At 36.0% G+C, this 20,049-nt stretch overlaps 1 protein-coding gene across 12 annotated transcripts in view; it reads right to left on the bottom strand.

Moving 5' to 3' along the window:
* Window positions 1–20,049, bottom strand: part of RBFOX1 (RNA binding fox-1 homolog 1) — a 2,584,986-nt gene that overhangs the window by 16,931 nt on the left and 2,548,006 nt on the right. The window contains exon 18 of one of the 12 annotated variants that reach the window (XM_044979735.1): window positions 2,719–2,771. The exons of the other annotated variants lie outside the window; for them this stretch is intronic. Coding sequence (XP_044835670.1) covers window positions 2,719–2,771 — 53 coding nt within the window. The remainder of the gene's footprint in view (window positions 1–2,718; window positions 2,772–20,049) is intronic. 12 annotated transcript variants of the gene reach the window in all.

Genomic DNA, 20,049 nt, shown 5'->3' with positions numbered 1-20,049 from the left:
TTTCTTGGAGAGCCTTCTCCAAACTCATTTATTGTAAATACTTGATACGGTGCAATCTGGTTCATTCTACAAGTAAAATAATTACTCTTCAGAAGAAATCTTATGTACTTCAGGGTTAAATCATCTCTGGCAGGAATGGGTGGGGGGAGGAGAGATAACTCAGTGGTTTGAGCATTGGCCTGCTAAACCCAGGGTTGTGAGTTCAATCCTTGAGGAGGCCATTTGGGGATTGGTCCTGCTTTGAGCAGGGGGTTAGACTAGATGATCTACTGAGGTCCCTTCTAACCCTAATAATCTATGATTAAGCAGCATGAAGAGAGGAGTGACCTTCACTATAGGCAGAGAAATCACCCAAACCCTCCCTTCAATCTGATTAAACTTTAACCATTGTTTTTCTGATTAGTTATATTATTATTCACTCACACAAACACACACACACATCATTTTCAGGGGGGTGAGATAAACACACACACAAATTCCATATTTTGAACAGTACATTCAGTATAACCCAGTCCTACGAACACACATGAGTAATGTCATTAAGTTCAGTTGGACTAATCATGTGTATAAAGTTACTCAGGTTGCAGTTGTTTAACAAGAACAAACAGAAGTACAGGACAGTTTAGAATTTATGTGTCTTAATAAAATAATTTAAAAAATACTTCATTAATTCGCTGAACACTAGATTTACTGATTTGGAAGGTCTGACCTAAATCAAGCACGGGAGGCAAACATTATTTAAAGTGCAGCTTTGCCTATTGTATTTCAATTCTGAGATTTAAAAATCAACAACACTGATGAACTTGTCATGAAAACTAGTGATTTAAATCAACAAGCTTTTAGCAACTTACATTGTAAAACCCGTGAATGTGGACCTGAGTGTGAATTCCTTGCACACCCAAAACTCCTTTGGACTCCAGTGTAAGATTTCTTTGTTCAAGGAATGCAAGATCAGGCCTCTCATTAGCTAGTAAAAGCTCACTCACTCAGATCACATAACAAGAAAAGCATCTACCGTCAGCTGTTTACTGATTTATCTATCATTTTAAAAACTGTATCTAACCAAAAACTTATTTCTAAAACCATACAATGCAGGCAAGCTAAGGTGAAACGAAAAGCTTTTGTAAATAGATACAAAGACTCAATTTCTGTCCTCAGTTACACCTGTGCAATACACTGAAGTCACTGGCAGAGACCCATACCATAAGATTCCAAAGCAGTGACATAATGCATGTTTGTACAGTCCTGGACATTTACAATGCCACCAGTCCTGCAGGAAGGAAGGAAGGAAGTCCTTTTATTACAGAAATTCATTCTTATTCCATGGAATTCATTTTCCAGGACAGGAAATTGCCTGCAGGGCCATTGCACTGCTAAATATCCAGGACTTAAGTATATATGTCTTTGAAAACAAAGTTTATTAGAAGAACTTTCTTCTTTACTTAAGAAATGGGCTAGAACTGATAAGCTCATTAAAACCTGGAGCAGAGCGGGAGAGAGGAAGGCTAAAGCTGTGCATTTAGATGCAGGTGAATCCTGAACTCAGGTTTTGACCAAGCAAATGAGTTTCTAATATTGTCTTTTCAAATATGATGCAATTTTCAATTTATAAAATTAAATACACACTGCTACTAATTAATACAGTTTGTATTAAAAGAAGAACTTTTCAGATCACCTTTAAGAAACATGTAAATTGCATACAACATTACAAAAGTCGGTATATGCTGATCTTACTATATATAATTTTCATTGACACAAATTGAAGGTTATTGATGTATTTGAATATAGATCAGTATGTTCTAAAGTGTACAGTCTTCACCTTTCATTTGCTGTTGCTGATATTAATAGGGTATCCTATAAATAAGTGTTTTAATTCCAACATTTTGTTTTAGATTGTGTATCCTTCAATCATTTTGCATGCAGAATTCCCATTAAATCAATAAGATTTTTGCTTAATAATCAATGGCAGAATATGGCCCAATGTTATTACTATTTATTTTGGCTTCTGTGCAGAGCTTCACCTTAGGTAGCAAAATAATTCCATCCTTATATGTATAAAGATTCAGACTGTTCCAACTACATTATGTAACAGAGAGGATTTCCTTTGGTATAATCTGTATATCTATAAGATTACTTTTTGCAAATATCTTATAAAAACAATGCTTATTCCTCTGTACCCAGGTCCTTATAACACAATGTTATATTAGCAAAGAAACAGAGGGCCTTTGCTTAGGGTGATGCTCTGATGATATACAGATCTTCTCTCTCACTATCCTTTCTGCAAATACAGACTTTGATGTGCTTTGGGGTCTGTACTATCTTTGTGGGCACCATTTGCCCCAAAAGAGTCATTCAGAAAACTGGTAAATCCACAGTATTTACAGGTATCTATGCCTTTAATCCTATCTTTATTTCTGTTTGGGGAATTTTTGGTAACAATTTTGGTCGTACTGTATAGTAAATTTAAGAAGCTTCAATATATTCTTACTTTTCTGGATCACACAATATTGAAACTGGAAATAAAACATCAAAGTCAGCAAAATAACCTAATGTCTTTTATATGGCAAAGCCTAAAGGTTTCAAGCTATACCTTAGTGAAACTATTCCAAAGATTTATATTATGGACTTTACTAAGCTTTCTCTAATGATTAACTGCAGCATGTGAAAAAGGATATTGAGACCTGGATGGATGCATCAAGAAGTATCAATGATTGTTACCTGCAGAGGTGTTACAAGAAATTTCATCTGCTGCAACGAAGACGAATTGATTTCTGCAAGAGAAGATAAAATTCACAATACTGCTTGCTGACTGGGAAATGTGCTAGCTGCCAATTGACTTGATGTTTACAGATGGGGTAGGGTAAGGGTGCTTAATTTTAATGAACGTAGCAAAAAAAAAGTGTTGACGTATTTCAGTACTATATAGTTTATAAGGATCATGAGGTAGACATGCTGGGATCTTTTAAATGAAATAATGGTGACATCTGAATATGGACTATGTACAAATGCTTGCACTGGAAGCTTTATGTTTAGTGTTACAAATATGTCATGCTAAAATATATGTATAAAGTTTAAAAAAATCAAGCTATATTTATATTAATGTATACACTAAAGGGCATTAAATGCAAAATGTAAAAAATCCTATATTTTACAGAAAAAATGTAATTTACTTAGTAGAACTTAAAGGAGAATATTGAAAGTAAAATATTTTTGGCTTTTAAATTTCTAATATGATGCTGAAACAGAAAATGCATTTTCTGCCATTTCCAAAAGAGAATTTATGACATAGTATATTCTTATATACTGTCATTTGAGCATTGGCATATGTTTGCTGCACAATACTGAATATTATAAATTCAATAAATTATTGATTTGATATAAGCCTTCTCTTGCAAAATTCTTTTTTCTACCAGATGATATATTTTAAAAAAATGAAAAATACACTTTAAAATGTTCAAGATACAGAAAACTACATTCCAGCACAAAACCTGCTCCCTTTACTCATATTATCATCCCACTTGAAGGCTCATAGTCGGCAAGGTGATCTGGATTTGGGCCACTGTATATTCCATGAATGATCTAATTAAGGACTTGCAGTATTATCAAATTGTGCCCTTTTAGTGATGTACATAGCACTCCCTAACTTCATTTGGAGCTGTGCAAGCATAACCAAGAATCTGATCCCCAATTTTTGCACTTAGATCCTGACTCATTCAAACTCCATCCAGCTCCTGCACCACAAAATCCTGCACAGTTGCAGAAGCTGGAATATCTCTCAGCTCTTATGCAGAAGTTTACAGTTGAGGAGCTAGATCCAATTTGTATTAACTCTACACTAAGGGATTAATCCTGCAAGGTCGGCACACTTCCTGTTACGTGCTACATACCCTCAGCTCCTGTGGAAATGTGTGTGTGCTGAGGGGCATGACACCACAGGAGCACACACGGCACCTGGCAGGAGTGAACCCTAAAAGACCAAAACCTTCTCTCTATTACTAATCCCTAATATATTTAAAAAAATTGAAACTCTTGTTTAGAATCCTGTGAACACTGTAATTAAAATGTTCACCTTTGTACAAGGTGCACAGGACCCTATAATTGATATAAACAGTCATACTTTTTGGTTAAAATCAAGTGAAGTATCAGTTTAATATTGGCCATGCCTTCCATTAGGCATATCCTGTACTTTCAGATGGGTGGACTTCATGATAAAATTGCACATTTCCACCTCTGATTTCTATTATCCTGATTGCCTGTAGAGGGTGGTAATTTTGTTATTTATTCTTTTATTTACAGTAGCTGAAAAATCTAGTGATGTTTATCCCGTATGCTGCAATAATGAGTTGGCATCTAAACCTAAAAGAGTTAGAAATACTGAATACATAGCTATACTGTGTTTCATATATAATGCAAGTTTTTACCATATCTACTTCCAACATGTCTTATATGGTAATATTGATGCATGCAGAAGGATTTAAATGTCTGCCTAACAAAGATCCCATCCAAGGTAAAGTAGACTCCATAGCTGCTGGTCCATAGGAACTCTTTTATCTCCTTTCCTATGCAGCCATAAAGTTCTTCCTTATTCTAAAAAATGATATTTTCTTCTAGAAAGCAGCCACATAGTACTGGTTTAAGATTTGGTGGCTGGCTGAGAAAGTCCCTTCCTCAGGAGAGGAATCACAGACTCCATCCAGCTCAACTACTTTTATGTAACTCTGGCTCAAGAGTAAGACATCCTCAGATGACAAAGCACAGAAATATCTGTAGGAATAATGTACTGCTTTAGCTGCTTTCTGGAACAACCTAAAAACAATCATTCCTGTTTCTCCCTTTATTTAACCAATTACTACAAATTATGTATTGCTTAAAGTGTCTACAAATTGTACTAATACTTCCCAATTTTTCCCAGCTTTCAAGTATATTTAAAAAAAGAAAAGATCTTCAAAGTCCCTGAATGTAACTGTGGCTACAAAGAGTTTAAAACAGAAAGAAAGAAAAAAAAAGAGAGAGAGAGAGAACCTTTAAATATCTGCCATGTACAGCCCCTGTTACATGCCCACAGTGTTCACTGGAAGGCACAATTTCTCCTTGCACTTTGCTTTTGTATATTTTAGTTTAGAAATCCATAAATCATTTTTCAAACTAAGGTATTGGTCAATGTAAAAACAGTTAATGTGAAAATTAAAGTACTCACATTATTTTCTTTATGGGGAAGTAAATGTAGCCACTAGAGCACTCAACAGCCAAATTCAATTTATTATGAATAATTAGATGTTGTTGCTAATGATTCCAGTCATTTGCCTAGTCATTTGATTATCTTAATGTCTTTTGTAGTCACTGTCTATACTTTTCTAATGGCTTTACTACTTTATATTTCACAAGATACATATACCTAAAAAAAAGAGTTGATAATCAAATTTGGCCCTATAGACATAGCAAGATGTGCCACATGTGCCTTCTGCAGGAAGTCTGCTTATGCACTATGGGCAAAATTCTGTTCACCTTACTTATGTGAGCAATCCTACAGATTTCAACCCGACTTCTTACCTGAATAAGGCAAGTAAGATTCAGGCAACAAAGTACACATACACAATATCTATTTAGAGTATAGCAAAATAATTGAAATTAGAGATAGAAAAGGCCTATTAAGCTAATCCATTCCTCTGCAAATGGAGGATTCCTCCCTTTAGTATAATATCCAACTTTACATTATGATTTGGGCTTCCACAACTTCACTTACAAGACTAATCTCAGTCTAATAGTATAGATTTTTAAGTAGTGTAGATTTATAATAAAACATCAGTTTTAACAGCTAAATAAACAAAGTGAACTGGGTTTAAAGAATTCATAACATGCATATGGTAAGAAATTATGGGACTATAGGATGGATTTTAGTTTTTAAATGTTCACCATGTGATTTTGCACTGCAGTGTACTATATTTTAATTAGAATTGCTCCATACTTCAAAAGCTTTAATTACATAAAATATATTCAATTTGAAAATGACCTTAATATATTGTTAGACAATCCCAGGAATACTAGAATGTGCTCCAAAATTAGAACTTGATTATACAAGAAGTTCTGCTCCATTATTAAGGCCAAATTCTGCCACTGGATGCAAAATTTTCTCCTTAACATTTGTCTACTATCAATTAAAAAATGGGCTTCTATCTGTATCTCAAAATGTTAGTATTAATTTTCTGTTTCTCTTGAAATACAGAATTCTTAAAATATCATATTTTATTTAAACAAAATTTAGGAGCCCTAGAAAGGGCTATGGGAGATCAACTAAGACAGAAAGAAAAACTGAAAGAATAACATAAGTAATAAAGATACCTGCTTCCTATGTTTGTGGCAGAAAGAGAGAGAGGGAAGCAAAGGTGGCTTTAAGATACTTTTGTGCTCACCTTATTTTGGGGCTCTTCATGCCCCAAAGTAAATTAAAGCAGCTTATGCTCTGCTTCTGATAATCCCCTTAAGGCTGCTGGGAAAAGAGCAGCAGCAGGCTGGCCACACTCCTGATATGTACCCTCCACTGAGGGCTGGAAGCAGAGCTCATGTAGAGCTCTTGCATCAGTTCTATACCCACAAGGGTGAACCTCTGCATAATGCGTAGGCTCAGGACTTTTCCTTCCTTGCCTCATTTATGCTGCCAGAGTGATGTAAAGGGGCATTAGTGTAACTGAAAATCAGGTCAATTGTATCTGGATGCAATAAGAACTGTTTCTGACAATCACTAGAGTCCAAATCTTACTCTCTGCATGAGCACCTGAGATGAGACAGAACCACCAATGTGGGTAAGTTGTGGAGAGCCCCTGAAAGGGGGTATCTCCCCTCTGAGTGCCACTAAGGTCTGCTCTGTGAGAGTTTCATCTAAGGGAGAAATGGAGGGGAGAGGTCCTGACTAGCAAATCCACCAGCCAACCCTCACATCTTTGCATGGGGACAGTAGGAGACAGTAAATTGTGGCTGCAATATTTGTCTTAGAATGGCATCAGTGGTGGTCCACAGAATGGGGAGGTGGAAGGATTCCACCTATCCCTCTGCTCAATTTCCATTTTTATTTGGAGAGTTTAATACATGCCCCTCCAATAGATATGTTGGGGCTTACACTGCCTTAGGAATGGTTGTGGGTCATCATTAATAATCTAATGAGTTACATGTAAGGATGAGCCAATCTAGGACCCCAAATCTAACCACCCCAAGAATCCTTTTTTCTTTTGATGAGGTAAGGAGGGAGGAAATACGGGTGCTGGCTAAAAGTGTAAACCCAAAAGTAGGTCTGAAAATCTGAACTTCGTAATTAAAGCCTCTATTTACATTTATTGTAGATTTAGTGCTAAATATCAGAAATGATGACAAACCATTTACCTAATTCACTTCACCAGGTACCTAAAAGTAGCTCAAATCTAAATTTAACCTGACAACTGTTTAAAACATGTAAATTGATGAGCAAAAGGCTACACATCAGAGGGCTCAGTGGTATCTCAGTATATCAAGTGGCACCTTAAGGGGGCCAACCAGTCACAGGCAGGAACTAGCTATACTATATAACAGTTTAATACAAAGTTGAAAGCAGAAGTGAAGACTATATTCCTAACTGAAACTGGACTAAGTTTTTATAAAACATGGTCTTCGGCAAATAATGTTACTATTAAATTTGGATGTTTTCAGGCTTGAAGTATACTTGAGGTTCCTGCATTTCCGAGGCTGGCCAACCAGCCACTGTGCAAGTACTGAAGCATCTTCAGTGGACTATATGCATTTCCTTGCGTATTGTATTTTGAATTGGCTAGTGCAGTTATGGTAAAATTGAAGAGACTAAGTAGCGAATGAGAGGTAAAGCAATCAATGATAGCACAATGTCATAACCTCTCATATAAATGAAGCATGCTATAGATCTTATTTCTCTCATTCCAGTAGTACTGACACAGGGCTCTCACAATATGTCTACACTGCATCTGGGAACGAGTCTCCCACCCCAAAAAGACAAGACTTCAGCTAGCTCACCTTGAGCTAGAGCTCTACAAACAGCAGTGTGGACATTGCAGCTGTAGCAGAGCCTTGGGCTAGTCTGCAGAGCTCAGACCCAACATGTCAGGTAGGCTTGTGAGCCCGAGCTGCAATGTCCACATCTGAGCTACACCCACCATTTTTGGGCAGCAGAGCTTCAATGGGAAGCAGCTGCCTGCAGGGCAGAGGGCATGCTCTACGTAGATCTAGGGGATACAATCTGGTTCATACATTCTACTTTACAAAACTCACAGATGCTAAAACATCAAACAATATGCATCCTGTTAATATCTGAAGCCCAGAAGAGGTGAATGGTGAAAAAGAGAATCATTTTAGAATACTTATTTAAACATCTTAATAAAAATTCATCTCCAAGTTACAAAATGGATAAAACACCTGCTTCTGATTTTCTCATTTTCAGTTTTTTCCTATGTTTTTCTATCTCATTGTGACTTTTTCCTCCCTCCATTGGACCTTTTTCAGGAAGCTAGCTGGGATTTTACATACAAATTTCTTTTCTTTGTGCTAACTATTGACATTGATTGCTCATCAACGATGGTGCCCCAACGACCAATGCAGTTATGAGAGTGATGATGATGATGATGATGATGATGGACATGATATGGGTGTGTGTACTCAGACTAAACTTCCCGGTGGAGTCTATGGGCAACTATGATTTGTTCACATCAATTAGATCTCAAAGAATAAGCTACAGAAATTCCTATTCCACAGCCCAACTATGTTAGTCAAAGGTAGTTGATTAAGATGATTGAGATGTTCCATAGACATATTTTCCTCAGACTACGCTCCCCAAAAAGATGAGATATACCCATTTTCAATATTAATTAGCCCTCCACACTGCCTAGTTAGTAACTTGGTAAGTATCTTGAAATTATATTTACAAAATATATTCATATTTGTTTACAGCACATAGTGCTAAGTTCAGAAGTTACATGTATGTTAATACTGTATATACTCTATGCATCTGAAGAAGTGAACTGTAGCCCACGAAAGCTTATGCTGAAATAAATGTGTTAGTCTCTAAGGTGCAACAAGTACCCCTGTTCTTTTTACGGATACAGACTAACACGGCTACTACTCTGAAACCTGTATATATAGTGGTTTTTTAAAAATATGATATTTAGTAGAGCCAGGTCAGCCATTTGTACTTAATAAATTATTTGATTTTTTGCCTCTCTTTCTACTCACAAATTATCTATGACCATGCTGCAATTTTCGTAAATGTGTAAATATGTTTTTGTCTTCATTTTTTTTCTTTTGAGTGTGCAATAACTGAGATTCAAATGGTGTTGATTAGCTTTGAGTGGTCATGTATTCCACATGGTATTTTTCTGTTCTTTGCATAAAAATGAAGTTAGCTATTAGAATCAGATTTCCAGTGCAAGTACACTTATGAATTTAAAATCTGTTTTCTGCCAATTTTACCAATGTACTCTTAAAATTCTCTCACCTCTAAAACATTCATGCCAGGAATCTTGTTCACTAGACATTTCACAGACTGCAAACATCAAAGGGTGTGAGCATAGCCACATAAATTCCATTCTGATTTTTGGATACAATCCTGGAGTTTTAGAATCCCACAATGTGCTGCAGGAAGGGAGTGTCCCTTCATTTAAAAATGTGAATGAAGGTTTGTGGAAACATTTTTACACCATTCACCATGCTCTGCTGCTTTGTTACATGTAATTATGCACAAGTACAACTTCTGCATATCTCCCAAATCAAGTGGCAGATTAAGGTGAAATGGGGTTCAGACAGCAGAAGATTACTGCCGAGTAGGTGACGATGTAGGGCAAAGCTAACTGCTGCCAGCTGGCCCTTTGTTGGTGTACACAGCACTTGGGCTCCTTTTAGGAGGAAGACCGAGGGCTCAGAAGTGACAGGCAGCAGCTCATTTGGGGAAAGGAAGAGATCTGCATAGAAGGCACTGTCTGGGATGCAGGAGGCTAACAGGTTGGGAGCAAGAATCTCAGGTACCTTCATGATTTGGTGGATCGAGGTGCCATTTGGCCTTAATCCACCCCATTTTCAGGCTAGATTGTGCCTGTGCATCTGCCCTGTGTAAGCATTGGATGTAGCTTTACCACCCCAGGGAAAGAATTCTATTTCAGGCACCTTTCCTTGTCTGTTCTCCCTTTCCTTCTTCGAGAGCGGTAATTTGCTACCGGCCCTTCCTAATAGTAGATTACTACCCCCATGACCGTTCAGCTGCACAAGTCTTTGCCCACTCCCTGCCCATCTCTCTGTTGGGGGGTTATGTGTGAGCAATCCCTCTCTCTCTCTCTCCAAGTCTGTAGCAGAGAGGCAAGTAGGGCACATACAACCCTGCTTAAAACCCTGCGTGGCCATGAAGGGTTGTATGTGCCCTACCTTCTCTTATATGCCTAAGCTAGGCCACAATTTGGCCCTTGATGTTACTTTGTAGGGGTTGTAATGTAATCTGTTAGATGTAGTATGTAGCATTACATTAAAAAGAAATCTTTAACAGAAAAAAATTAACCCAACACTCCTAGAACCTTACAATCCCTCCTGTTCTACCAGTTTGGTGGGAGACAGAAGCCTCTGTAGAAGACAGGAAGGGTTTAAAGGCTTCAAGGACTGTGGGTATGCACACACAAAATTACAATAGCCCTATGAAATACAAAGCATAAAAGAAAAATGTATAAACATAAACCCTTAGAACTATCTAACAAATGGGGCTCAAACTCACAGGAGCTCTTGAACTTTAGTCACTGACTTTATAAACTACCCGAATCACTTTCCTAGCCACCTCTGAATGTAACATGGCAACTGTGGGAAACAGTGCATAGCAACAATACGTAGCAGATTAGAACTGAAACAAATACAGTATTGAGCAGAAATTACAGTGGGAAGTATTAGCCTATCTGCCATTAGCAGCCCTTCTCTGGTAAAAAGCAACAAGGGATTTACTAACACAAAAGGTCAGTATTTAGATTTTATGGACCAATTTCTCAGCTGTTGTAAATTGATGCAGCTCCTTTGAAGCTAATGATTTTAATGGAATGGTGCCAATTTACTCCAGCTGAGGATATGGTCCTCCGTAGCAGTGGCAATGACAGCCTGTAAGTGTTATCTGAGATTTATATATTTCTAAATGAAATTATTTTAAATACTTTAGGTTTTCACACGCTAAAACTTTCAGGGTTTTGTTTGTTTGTTTGTTAGGGAGAATTCCAACCAGACTGATGGTTGGCTGGTTGGCAGGCTGGCTGAATAGTGTTCTTAACAATAATTTACAGAGAAAGGTTTCCGAATCTCTTTCTAAAATCCTTTTATGAAGAATTCCTCCCTCTTCCTTCTCCTGAATTCCTGAATTTCAGTATCAAGGCTATTAAAGCACTGCAACATGTTGACATTTAGTTAAATATGTGTTGTAAGAACACTGACTTTGCTATTATCTTGTTTTATATTTCCAGTAACTGTAAGATCAAAGTCCATTATCATACTTGTAGCATTTAAATCACAATACATGGAGACAACTTAACAACTTTACAGTTATACCCAGAAATCAAATGAAGTCAAAATAAATTATAAACAAAACAGATCATTTCCTGGCTTGTATTTATCCAGCGGTATCCAGCTTCAACAAAACTGCCAAAAAAGTTGGTTGAATTGAATTACACTGGGAAAATCTTTACTATCATACTAATCTTGTTTGTACCAGACAATTTTTACCCAAGCAGTTCACTGTCAAACCTGACTGACAAATGTGACTAAGATGGGGTAGGGGGACATAGGAAGTGACTGTTTTTGTTTCACAAATATTCAGATGTGAAATCCAGGTGCAGAACATCATGGATCTCCCACTTTCAGTCTGGAAGTAAAGGAATGTCACCTAAATTTGCTGCCATTCTTCCCCTCGTGGGGGATGTCCTTTTGTAGATTTTGAAGTGAGGATAGAAGAGGTGGAGGCCCTGTATATGGAATTCTGCACCAAAATTCAATACTGTAATAATGTAGTATGTGGGGAGTATTGCCTCATGTTGAAAGAAGAGCCCCTCTTCTTGCCAAGTGAAGCAATCAAATTAATGCCTCTGTATTACTTCTGTCTATGTCCCCTCAGTGGCTGCTACTGAATGGCTGCAGGGGGATCTAGTCAACAGCATTATGGTTCCAGCAGGAGCCAAGCACCAGGGAGAATAGAGGAGACCCAGTGGAGTCAAGAGATGTCCCTTCAGGTGGTTCCTGTCACACAATTTTGTGAATGTGAACCAGGCAGGAGTGCTTCAATTTCAGCCTGAACAGTAGCGGTGTTTGTCCCGTGGGAGTGGGCAAGGTCACATTGTGTAGAGCCCAGCATTTTGAGCCCTGGGCAGCACTGAGCAGATGGAGCAGCTGACTCCCAGCAGGCCGGACCTGACTTTCAGGCAGCCTCTTGCTGCCTCACAGGTTCCTGTAATTGCATGGGTTGCAGGTGCCTAATGCCACCACTGGTCCAGAAAGGAGAAATTTTCACTTTCAACAACAAAATTGTGGCAAGAGGGGGGAAAATTCTCTTTTACAAAGTTGCTGAAATGTGAATTCTCAAGAGTGGTGAGAATATGGTGCAGCAATATGGGAAACTGGCCATCCCAATTTAAATTTCAAAGATTTTGTCAGAATTTGGACAGAATTTGCTTAAATTAACAACTGCTGAAATTTCTATAACTATTCTCTCACCAAAGTTTCTGTAAACATGCTTTAATTTTTTGACACTTACACATTTTTGACCCACAGTCAAAGTAATATTAAGTAATCTTTTATTTAATATTTCAGTGGGATTTCTGTGCATGTGCAGAACTGTATCCAAAATTATGTCAATGGCAGATATTTGTATTAAAGGACTAAGCAGTAGTGCTTTAAGAATAAACACCAACAACTTGGTCTGTCTTCAATAGGAGCAGGCTTATACCCTTGTCTTTTTGATAAGAGCAGGATTATATCCTAATTATTTTGGCATTTTGACTATGGGAAATATTTTCAAACTTGGGTGCTTAAAATAAGGCACCTCAATCCATATGTGAACAACTAAATGAGTGATCTGATTTTCAGAAGTGCTGAGCATCTGCAACTCCCACTGAAGTCAATAGGAGTTGTGGCTGCTCAGCATCTTTGAACATCAGGCCAGTTAGGTATCTAAATTTAAGCATCCACATTTGAAAATGCTGAGCCTGATTCTCTTTACACCAAGGCTATTTTATATTGGTTTATCAGCGTAAAGGGGCCTTAATGTAAGTATATATTTGCATCTATTTTAAGGACTCTTTGCAGCACTGTTAGAACAGTGTAAAGTGGCCTTAGTGTAAATGAGAACCACACCCTTGGTCTATTCAGCACTTTGTGAACATCTTCATGTAAAATATAGAATAGAATTGATTTTTGAAATTTGTAATGGATTTTATGTCATCTTTATATATGTGATAATAATTCACTGATATTTCATATTAATTCTTTAGTGCAATATCACTATCCCTCAATAATATCATGAAGTTCCCTTATTTACCCACTGATTCATATATAATATGGTTTTACCAGTCTTCTTTAGTACAGAGGTAAGTGATATCAAATTCTTTAACACTTGTTAATAAGTATTAAGCCTACCTTTCAAATTATTTTATCTTCTGACTCGTATGATAACATACTTTTACTTTCTATTTTATGATGTTATCTTTGTTCACACCATAATAGCCATCAGGCTGACTTATCACTTTACATTACAGTCGGAGGAGATAAATTAATGGTCAAAATATTGTATATTAAATCCTTTGTCAGGGTCAACTCAACCCCTCATCCAAGACAGATAAAATGAATTTCATGAAGGTCTACAGGTTGATGGGCCTTTGCATGAGACTTTTAAAATAAAGGTCCTGTGACGGTCTGAATGTATGTGAAAGATCCCATGACACTCTTCATAAAAGCAAGGGTTTTCCTTGGCATCCTTTGCTAAACTGTTCAGTACTTGGATTCTCTGCCTTTTTACCAAAACTACATCCTACAGCTGAGAGCATTTCAGTTATGTGAAGAGATTTATCTGTGAATATACAGGTAATAAAGTTCTTTGGGATCCTTTGAGATGAAAGGGGCTACTTTCTTAAGTTCACTTTCTCTACGTAATATCATTTTAAGTATGCTCGTTTAGTATGTTTTCACCTCCCCACAAATTGCTCTGGATTGCCATTGATTTCCACCCTATACTGTGCTCATAGCTCCTCATTCCATTATTCTCTCTCCCCATTATATAATATACTAAATTCCTTCCCAGCCTTTTTACAACTGTCAGAGTTGGGGCACTTAGGTTCACAATACTTGCATAGCATGTTTTAATCTACTTTTTTGTTGTCTATCAAGTCAATGATCTGAAAATTAAAAACTATAATTAGGCCTTGACATGACCAAAGGCGCTGTTATGGTCCAGCATGTCAGTGGCACAAGCAGTGACCAAATGACAGTTTTGGTCTGTTGGGTTGGGAATCTATATTTTATAACTCCCTGGTTACCCAGTCTGGTGAATATTACACATCTAAAAACCAAAATTACATATTCCACCAACATTCTGCAACAATTCAGAGGAAGACATTATAAAGTATTTGGTAAATATGTAACTTTCTTAAAATATAAATTTTAGTACTTTTTTCTCTTTGTTGAAAATAGGGGGGGACACTAAAATGTACCTAGGGAATATATTCATTATCACATCTATGTGCCACTAAGTGTCTATCTTTAAATAACTGAAGCAAGACCACTCAAAAGTTACAGCTCAAAATATTTTCTGATGTAGGCCAAGATTTTTAAAATCCATATCGGGCACCTAAATAGGTGGCCTGATTTCCAGATGTGTCAAGCACCTGGCAGCTCTCACTGAAATCAGTAGAACCTACTGGGTGCTCAGCACCTTTACAAATCAGGTGCCCAAATATGGACCTAGGCACACAACTTAAGGTAACCACGTATGGAAATATTGGCTGTCATTTTCCTCTACCTTCTCTCTCAATTTTTATTTCTTCTCTTCCTTTCCTCGTAAGCTAAGTGCCAGGCTATATTTTAAATCTTAATCCAGGATTGTCCTTACTTTTTGGGACTCTGAAGAATAGCTTTTTTTCTCAAAGATGGCAAAGCATGGGATTAGTAGACAATACAGATGATGCAACCTCTGAAGTGAGAATATAGCTGTAAAAGGTGAACACCACTGCTTCAGGTAAAGGGGACCTGAATCAGCACTACATTATTCCTGCTTTGCACGAGTGTAACTCCACTGATTTCAGTATGCCTCATGTAAAACTTGAGCAACATAGTTGTAAATCAGTATTAGCTCTGTAAAATGTAGTTCTACTAGTTATCTCCAGTCTGTATGAAATTTAATTGTTTTCCCTTGTGGTTTACATGGGAAAGGGGTAGCTGCTAAATGAGAATGGCTTCTAAATGAAGATATACAATATTATTTATCTATTTGGGGAAAGCTGCAAAATTTAATGATTGCACACTGTTCCAATTATTACAGAATAATTTTGCAATTCATTAATGTTGTCTTACTTTTGTAACCTCCTATCATTTGTTCTGCAGATAACTCCCTAGATTTAATTTCTCTCACTCTCCATGTTTATATTTTTAGCTCTATCACTTTAATCTTTTCTTTCAACTAAATCCTGTTTTTTTCCCTTGTGCTCATTGTCCATATTCCTCCCAATTCCTTCACCAAACTGTTCTGTAACAGCTACATTTTCACATCTAAGCCAAGGGTGCCCAAGGTATAATCTGAGTGCCAAATGTGGAATATGTAGTTATAGCTGTAAAAATACAGACCTAGGAGTCTAATGTGTAAAAGTCCAAGTCTGCTCTTGCTCTCTAGCGGCAATATGAATGACTTGATTTTTGTTTACATTGCTAGGAAAGTAAGTGAGCCAACCAGATTTAGCTACCACAGATGGGTAACAGAATAAGTAAGGGCCCAGTCCAACTCCCACTGTATTAGGCCCTAAATGTTTCAAAAGTGCTTTGAAGATGACAAGCACTGTGTAAGTGTTATATATCATTATGACTATAGTATGTTATGCAAACTTGAATGCAGTCTTTGGATTCCTGTCAAGCTGCCCATATATCTCAACTGAATCTTAAAGTGTGAGCACATTCGTACAGATGCTCAAACTACTTTAATCAGCATAGGATAACTGATCCTCACCTACCATTTCCTGGGATCCTTCTAATTATCACATATATTTGCTTAGTAAACATGTATAGATGGGCAAACTTCAAAAAATGGTTTGGAGATTCCACTTGAGACTAGAGGGATAAGTGAAATTCATGCTATGTCTTGGGTTTGTTTGGGCTTTTTAACTCATTTGTCCAACCTTATTAATTTTTACATAGAATATTAATCCATAGAAAGTATTTCTCCTACATCTGATGAAAAAGTGTGCCTATTAAATATATTGACTACACGTATTTAAAATATCAATCTACCTATAAAATTCTTTAATGGTAAATTAAACTTTGGCTCAATGTACTATTATATTTTATATGCCATTAAATCCGGAAGTTTTATTATATATCAATTGGTGAGATTCCCAATAAAAAGGAACATTATTTTAATGAAATTATTACAGTGTCTTTCTTCATTATTTATTTACAAATGTAAAGATATTTAAAGCCTAAAATATTTAACAATTTGCCTAAATCTACCTAAGACAACCAACTGCATTTTTTTTATTTTTGAGCCTTTGATAACGTCTTCAGTTAACTTTATATGTCTAAGTATTTTATTATTCGGATTATTGATTACAAATATCAAGTACTATTGTCAACTCCTTAATCAAAGAGAATAGCTGGATAGTGTTATTAACTTCTGTGTCTATATATGTTACCAATTTGACAAAAATAAATAAATTAGTCATTGTAAAGATAAAAAGATTGGAATAACTGGGATTTTGCACTGAAGTGATAAGTATCTTAAAATACAACCTCTGTATGATAAGTTTCCTGTTTCCAGGTATTATACAAAATTCTGTATGTGTCCAAAGAACATATACCACGAAACCAAACAAACAAAAAGGTCCTTTTTTACACTACAAAGTGCATTGTGTGTGTAAAATGTTTTATTATATACCTTACTATCATCTCTTATTTTTTCAAATTGTACAACACATAGAAAGAAAATCCAGTTTCCAGTGTCTATGGGTCTGATCCAAACCCCAACTAAGTCAATAGGAGTCCTTCCACTTACTTGAGTGAGATTTCAGTTAGACAATATATAAATACTTTGAAGTCTCAGAGCAAACTACCTCATTACATGTGTGTGTGTGGGTTGGGGGGTGAGGATGAAGTGTGTGTATATATGAATACCCAGATACACATAAACACACACATAATTATCATTAAATAAGTATTATATTGTTAGCAAGCAGTACAAGTGAAAAATAATTTTGCCTTCCAGACAAGGCTTAACTTGTTTTAAAAGCTTCCATATACCACCGTATATATTTAAACACATATTTGCTGTTAAAGTTAATATGCAAGAAAGGAACATTTTTCTTATTCTGATCAGAGATGCAACAATCAAGTCATAAAACACATAACCAATAGCCAATCAATGTGAATAAATCTGCCCTTAGGCTTAATTCAAGCAAGCCATTCACTGAGCTAATGTGATGGATCTGTCAAATCCGATACAGCATTACAGACATACTAGCAACATCAAGTGAACATGCAATGACAAAATGACGATACGCCCCACTGCCATGCTTTGACTGGTTTTACCTCATGAAAATAAAATTTGATAGCTTTGCCAGTTTTCTTTAAGTCAGACTTAGATTTAAGCCTTTACTAGCATCTATATTTTAAGTACTTTTTAAAATGTAACCTAAAAATCAAGTAAAATCTGTATTTAAAATTAACATATCTGTTTTAATTTATTTTGTATACCTTTAAAATTGTTTTCCTTTAACCAGCCTCTCAGGTTTAAGAGCTTAGAGGTCAAAGTTCAAGAGTGATATAAAACATATATAGACCTAATACTACATGCCCCTCCCCCTTATCAGTTGGAAGGGAAAGGAATTTTTGAGAAACATTTTAAACTAGACTGTTAAAAATGTGAAGATTTTGATCAAATACTTCAAAAGGCTCAAAGCTTTAAGTTTAATTTAATAAAGTGATAGACTGCATAGAGAAAACATGTAGCTCCGTTTCCTTCCTGAAGTTGTAAAATGATTTCTTACTATATTGCTTCATAAATAAAGCCGACTTTTCTCTTTTCACAGGTTTGATAAGTGAATGGAGAAATAAGGCCTATTTCAGTTTTGATTAAAATTTGACTGTCATTACATATGTATGTTTTCTTCTGTTAAAAACTACTTAATTTTTTTACAAGGTTCATCATCTTTCCTTGCCACCTTAGTCTCTTCCTCCATATTTGTTTTTCATTGCCTATATCCAGCAATCTTTCCAAGTGTGACAAACAAGGATACCATTATGTTTCCTCACAACAGTTCTACAGCACCAATCATTATCCAATGACTTGAGGTATCAACTCTGGATTCCCAAATCTTTCTGTTCACCTCCTGTTTGTCTATTAACAAAATCTGCATCCAGTCCAAACAGTTACTCTTTCCATCTCCTCACTTAAGACAGCGTGTCAAGATAGGGACCTTGTCACTCATCATGTATATGATCTGTGACCCAAACAGTACTATTTTTTTTTCCAAGTAGTCTTTTCATGCTAGAGCACTGCATCACAGTATATGCTTGGTGGCATTCAGCGTGTTTCCCTGGGCATTGTATTAACATATACAATAAATATATCTGGCTGAGAATGGGGACTCATATCCACTACAAAAATGAACATTGTGTGACCAAATGTGTAATACTCATATGTAGCACAAGACAGCAAGGTGATGGTTACATTTAGAAGAAAGGATACTAGTAGTTGTCCTGTATTTCAGCATTTGCATTCAGTATTAGAGATTAACTCAAATTTTGCCAAATTATAATTTGCAAAATGCTTAGGGAATGAGGAATCTAAAAAAAACCCAAACCCTAATTTTCTGACAAAAAACTCATATCCTTTAACGAAAATTCAGCAAAAAGTTACTGAAATGAACAAATACATTTGTAATTGACTGTAATTTGAGGTATCCCTGTTTGCATATAGTTTCATATATGCAACAAAGTTTTTGCAGGATTTCTTTTTTAAAACTAGTTTTAGGATTCCCCAATAGAGAAAAGTAAGTAAAATTATATCTTTGTAATTAACCCAAAAAGCTTTATTCAACTGGGGGTAAACACATTTAACTGAGAAGCCATATTAAAAAAAAACAAAATAAATTAATCAATTTCAGATACCTGTAATTATGCAGCAGGCTCAGGTTATTTCAATTCTAATTATACACAAAGACTATATTTGAAAATTCCGTATGCTAGAGATATTTTTCATATAAAATAATTAAGGGTTGTAACTATTGCATTACTATAGATACCATCTCAATCTTCTTTTACAGAATTTAATCATACTATATCTTTTCCTTTATTAAGTTTTTTTTTCAATGTTGTGATTATTTTTATTAGTCAGGTTGACTCACCCTCTCTCTCGCCAATCATTATCAATATAGCAGAATAGGTAAAAATCTTTTATTTTACCTTATGGTATCTGATTTTTTTGTTTCTTTTATAAGTATGTTCATTAGTTGGTAATTAAAGCATTTAGGCTTCATCTTGATATTGTTCATTTCCCCTAAGTACTATGTAAATCTACAGTCTTTCATTATAGCAACAAGCAAACCCTTTTAACTGACAAAGAGAGATCTGAACAATATCTGGCAAAAAAAAAAAGGACTAGCAATATGAGATTATTTATGATTTTTGCCTTTTTGGTTTTAAAAACTTTTTAAGATCAGGAACTAGTTTTGCATTTGAAGCTCACAAAAAATACCGTAGCTGCAACATGCTAACAACACACCTTTGTGGAAATGAAATGAAAACTACTGAGTAGCACTCCATATGGTAGGTTACCCTGCATAGAAAGAG

Source organism: Mauremys mutica, chromosome 11 (assembly GCF_020497125.1).
Source record: "Mauremys mutica isolate MM-2020 ecotype Southern chromosome 11, ASM2049712v1, whole genome shotgun sequence".
NCBI classification, from domain to species: Eukaryota; Metazoa; Chordata; order Testudines; family Geoemydidae; genus Mauremys; species Mauremys mutica.
The sequence above is the reverse complement of the archived record's forward strand: the minus strand, read 5'-3'. Positions and strand labels throughout refer to the sequence as shown.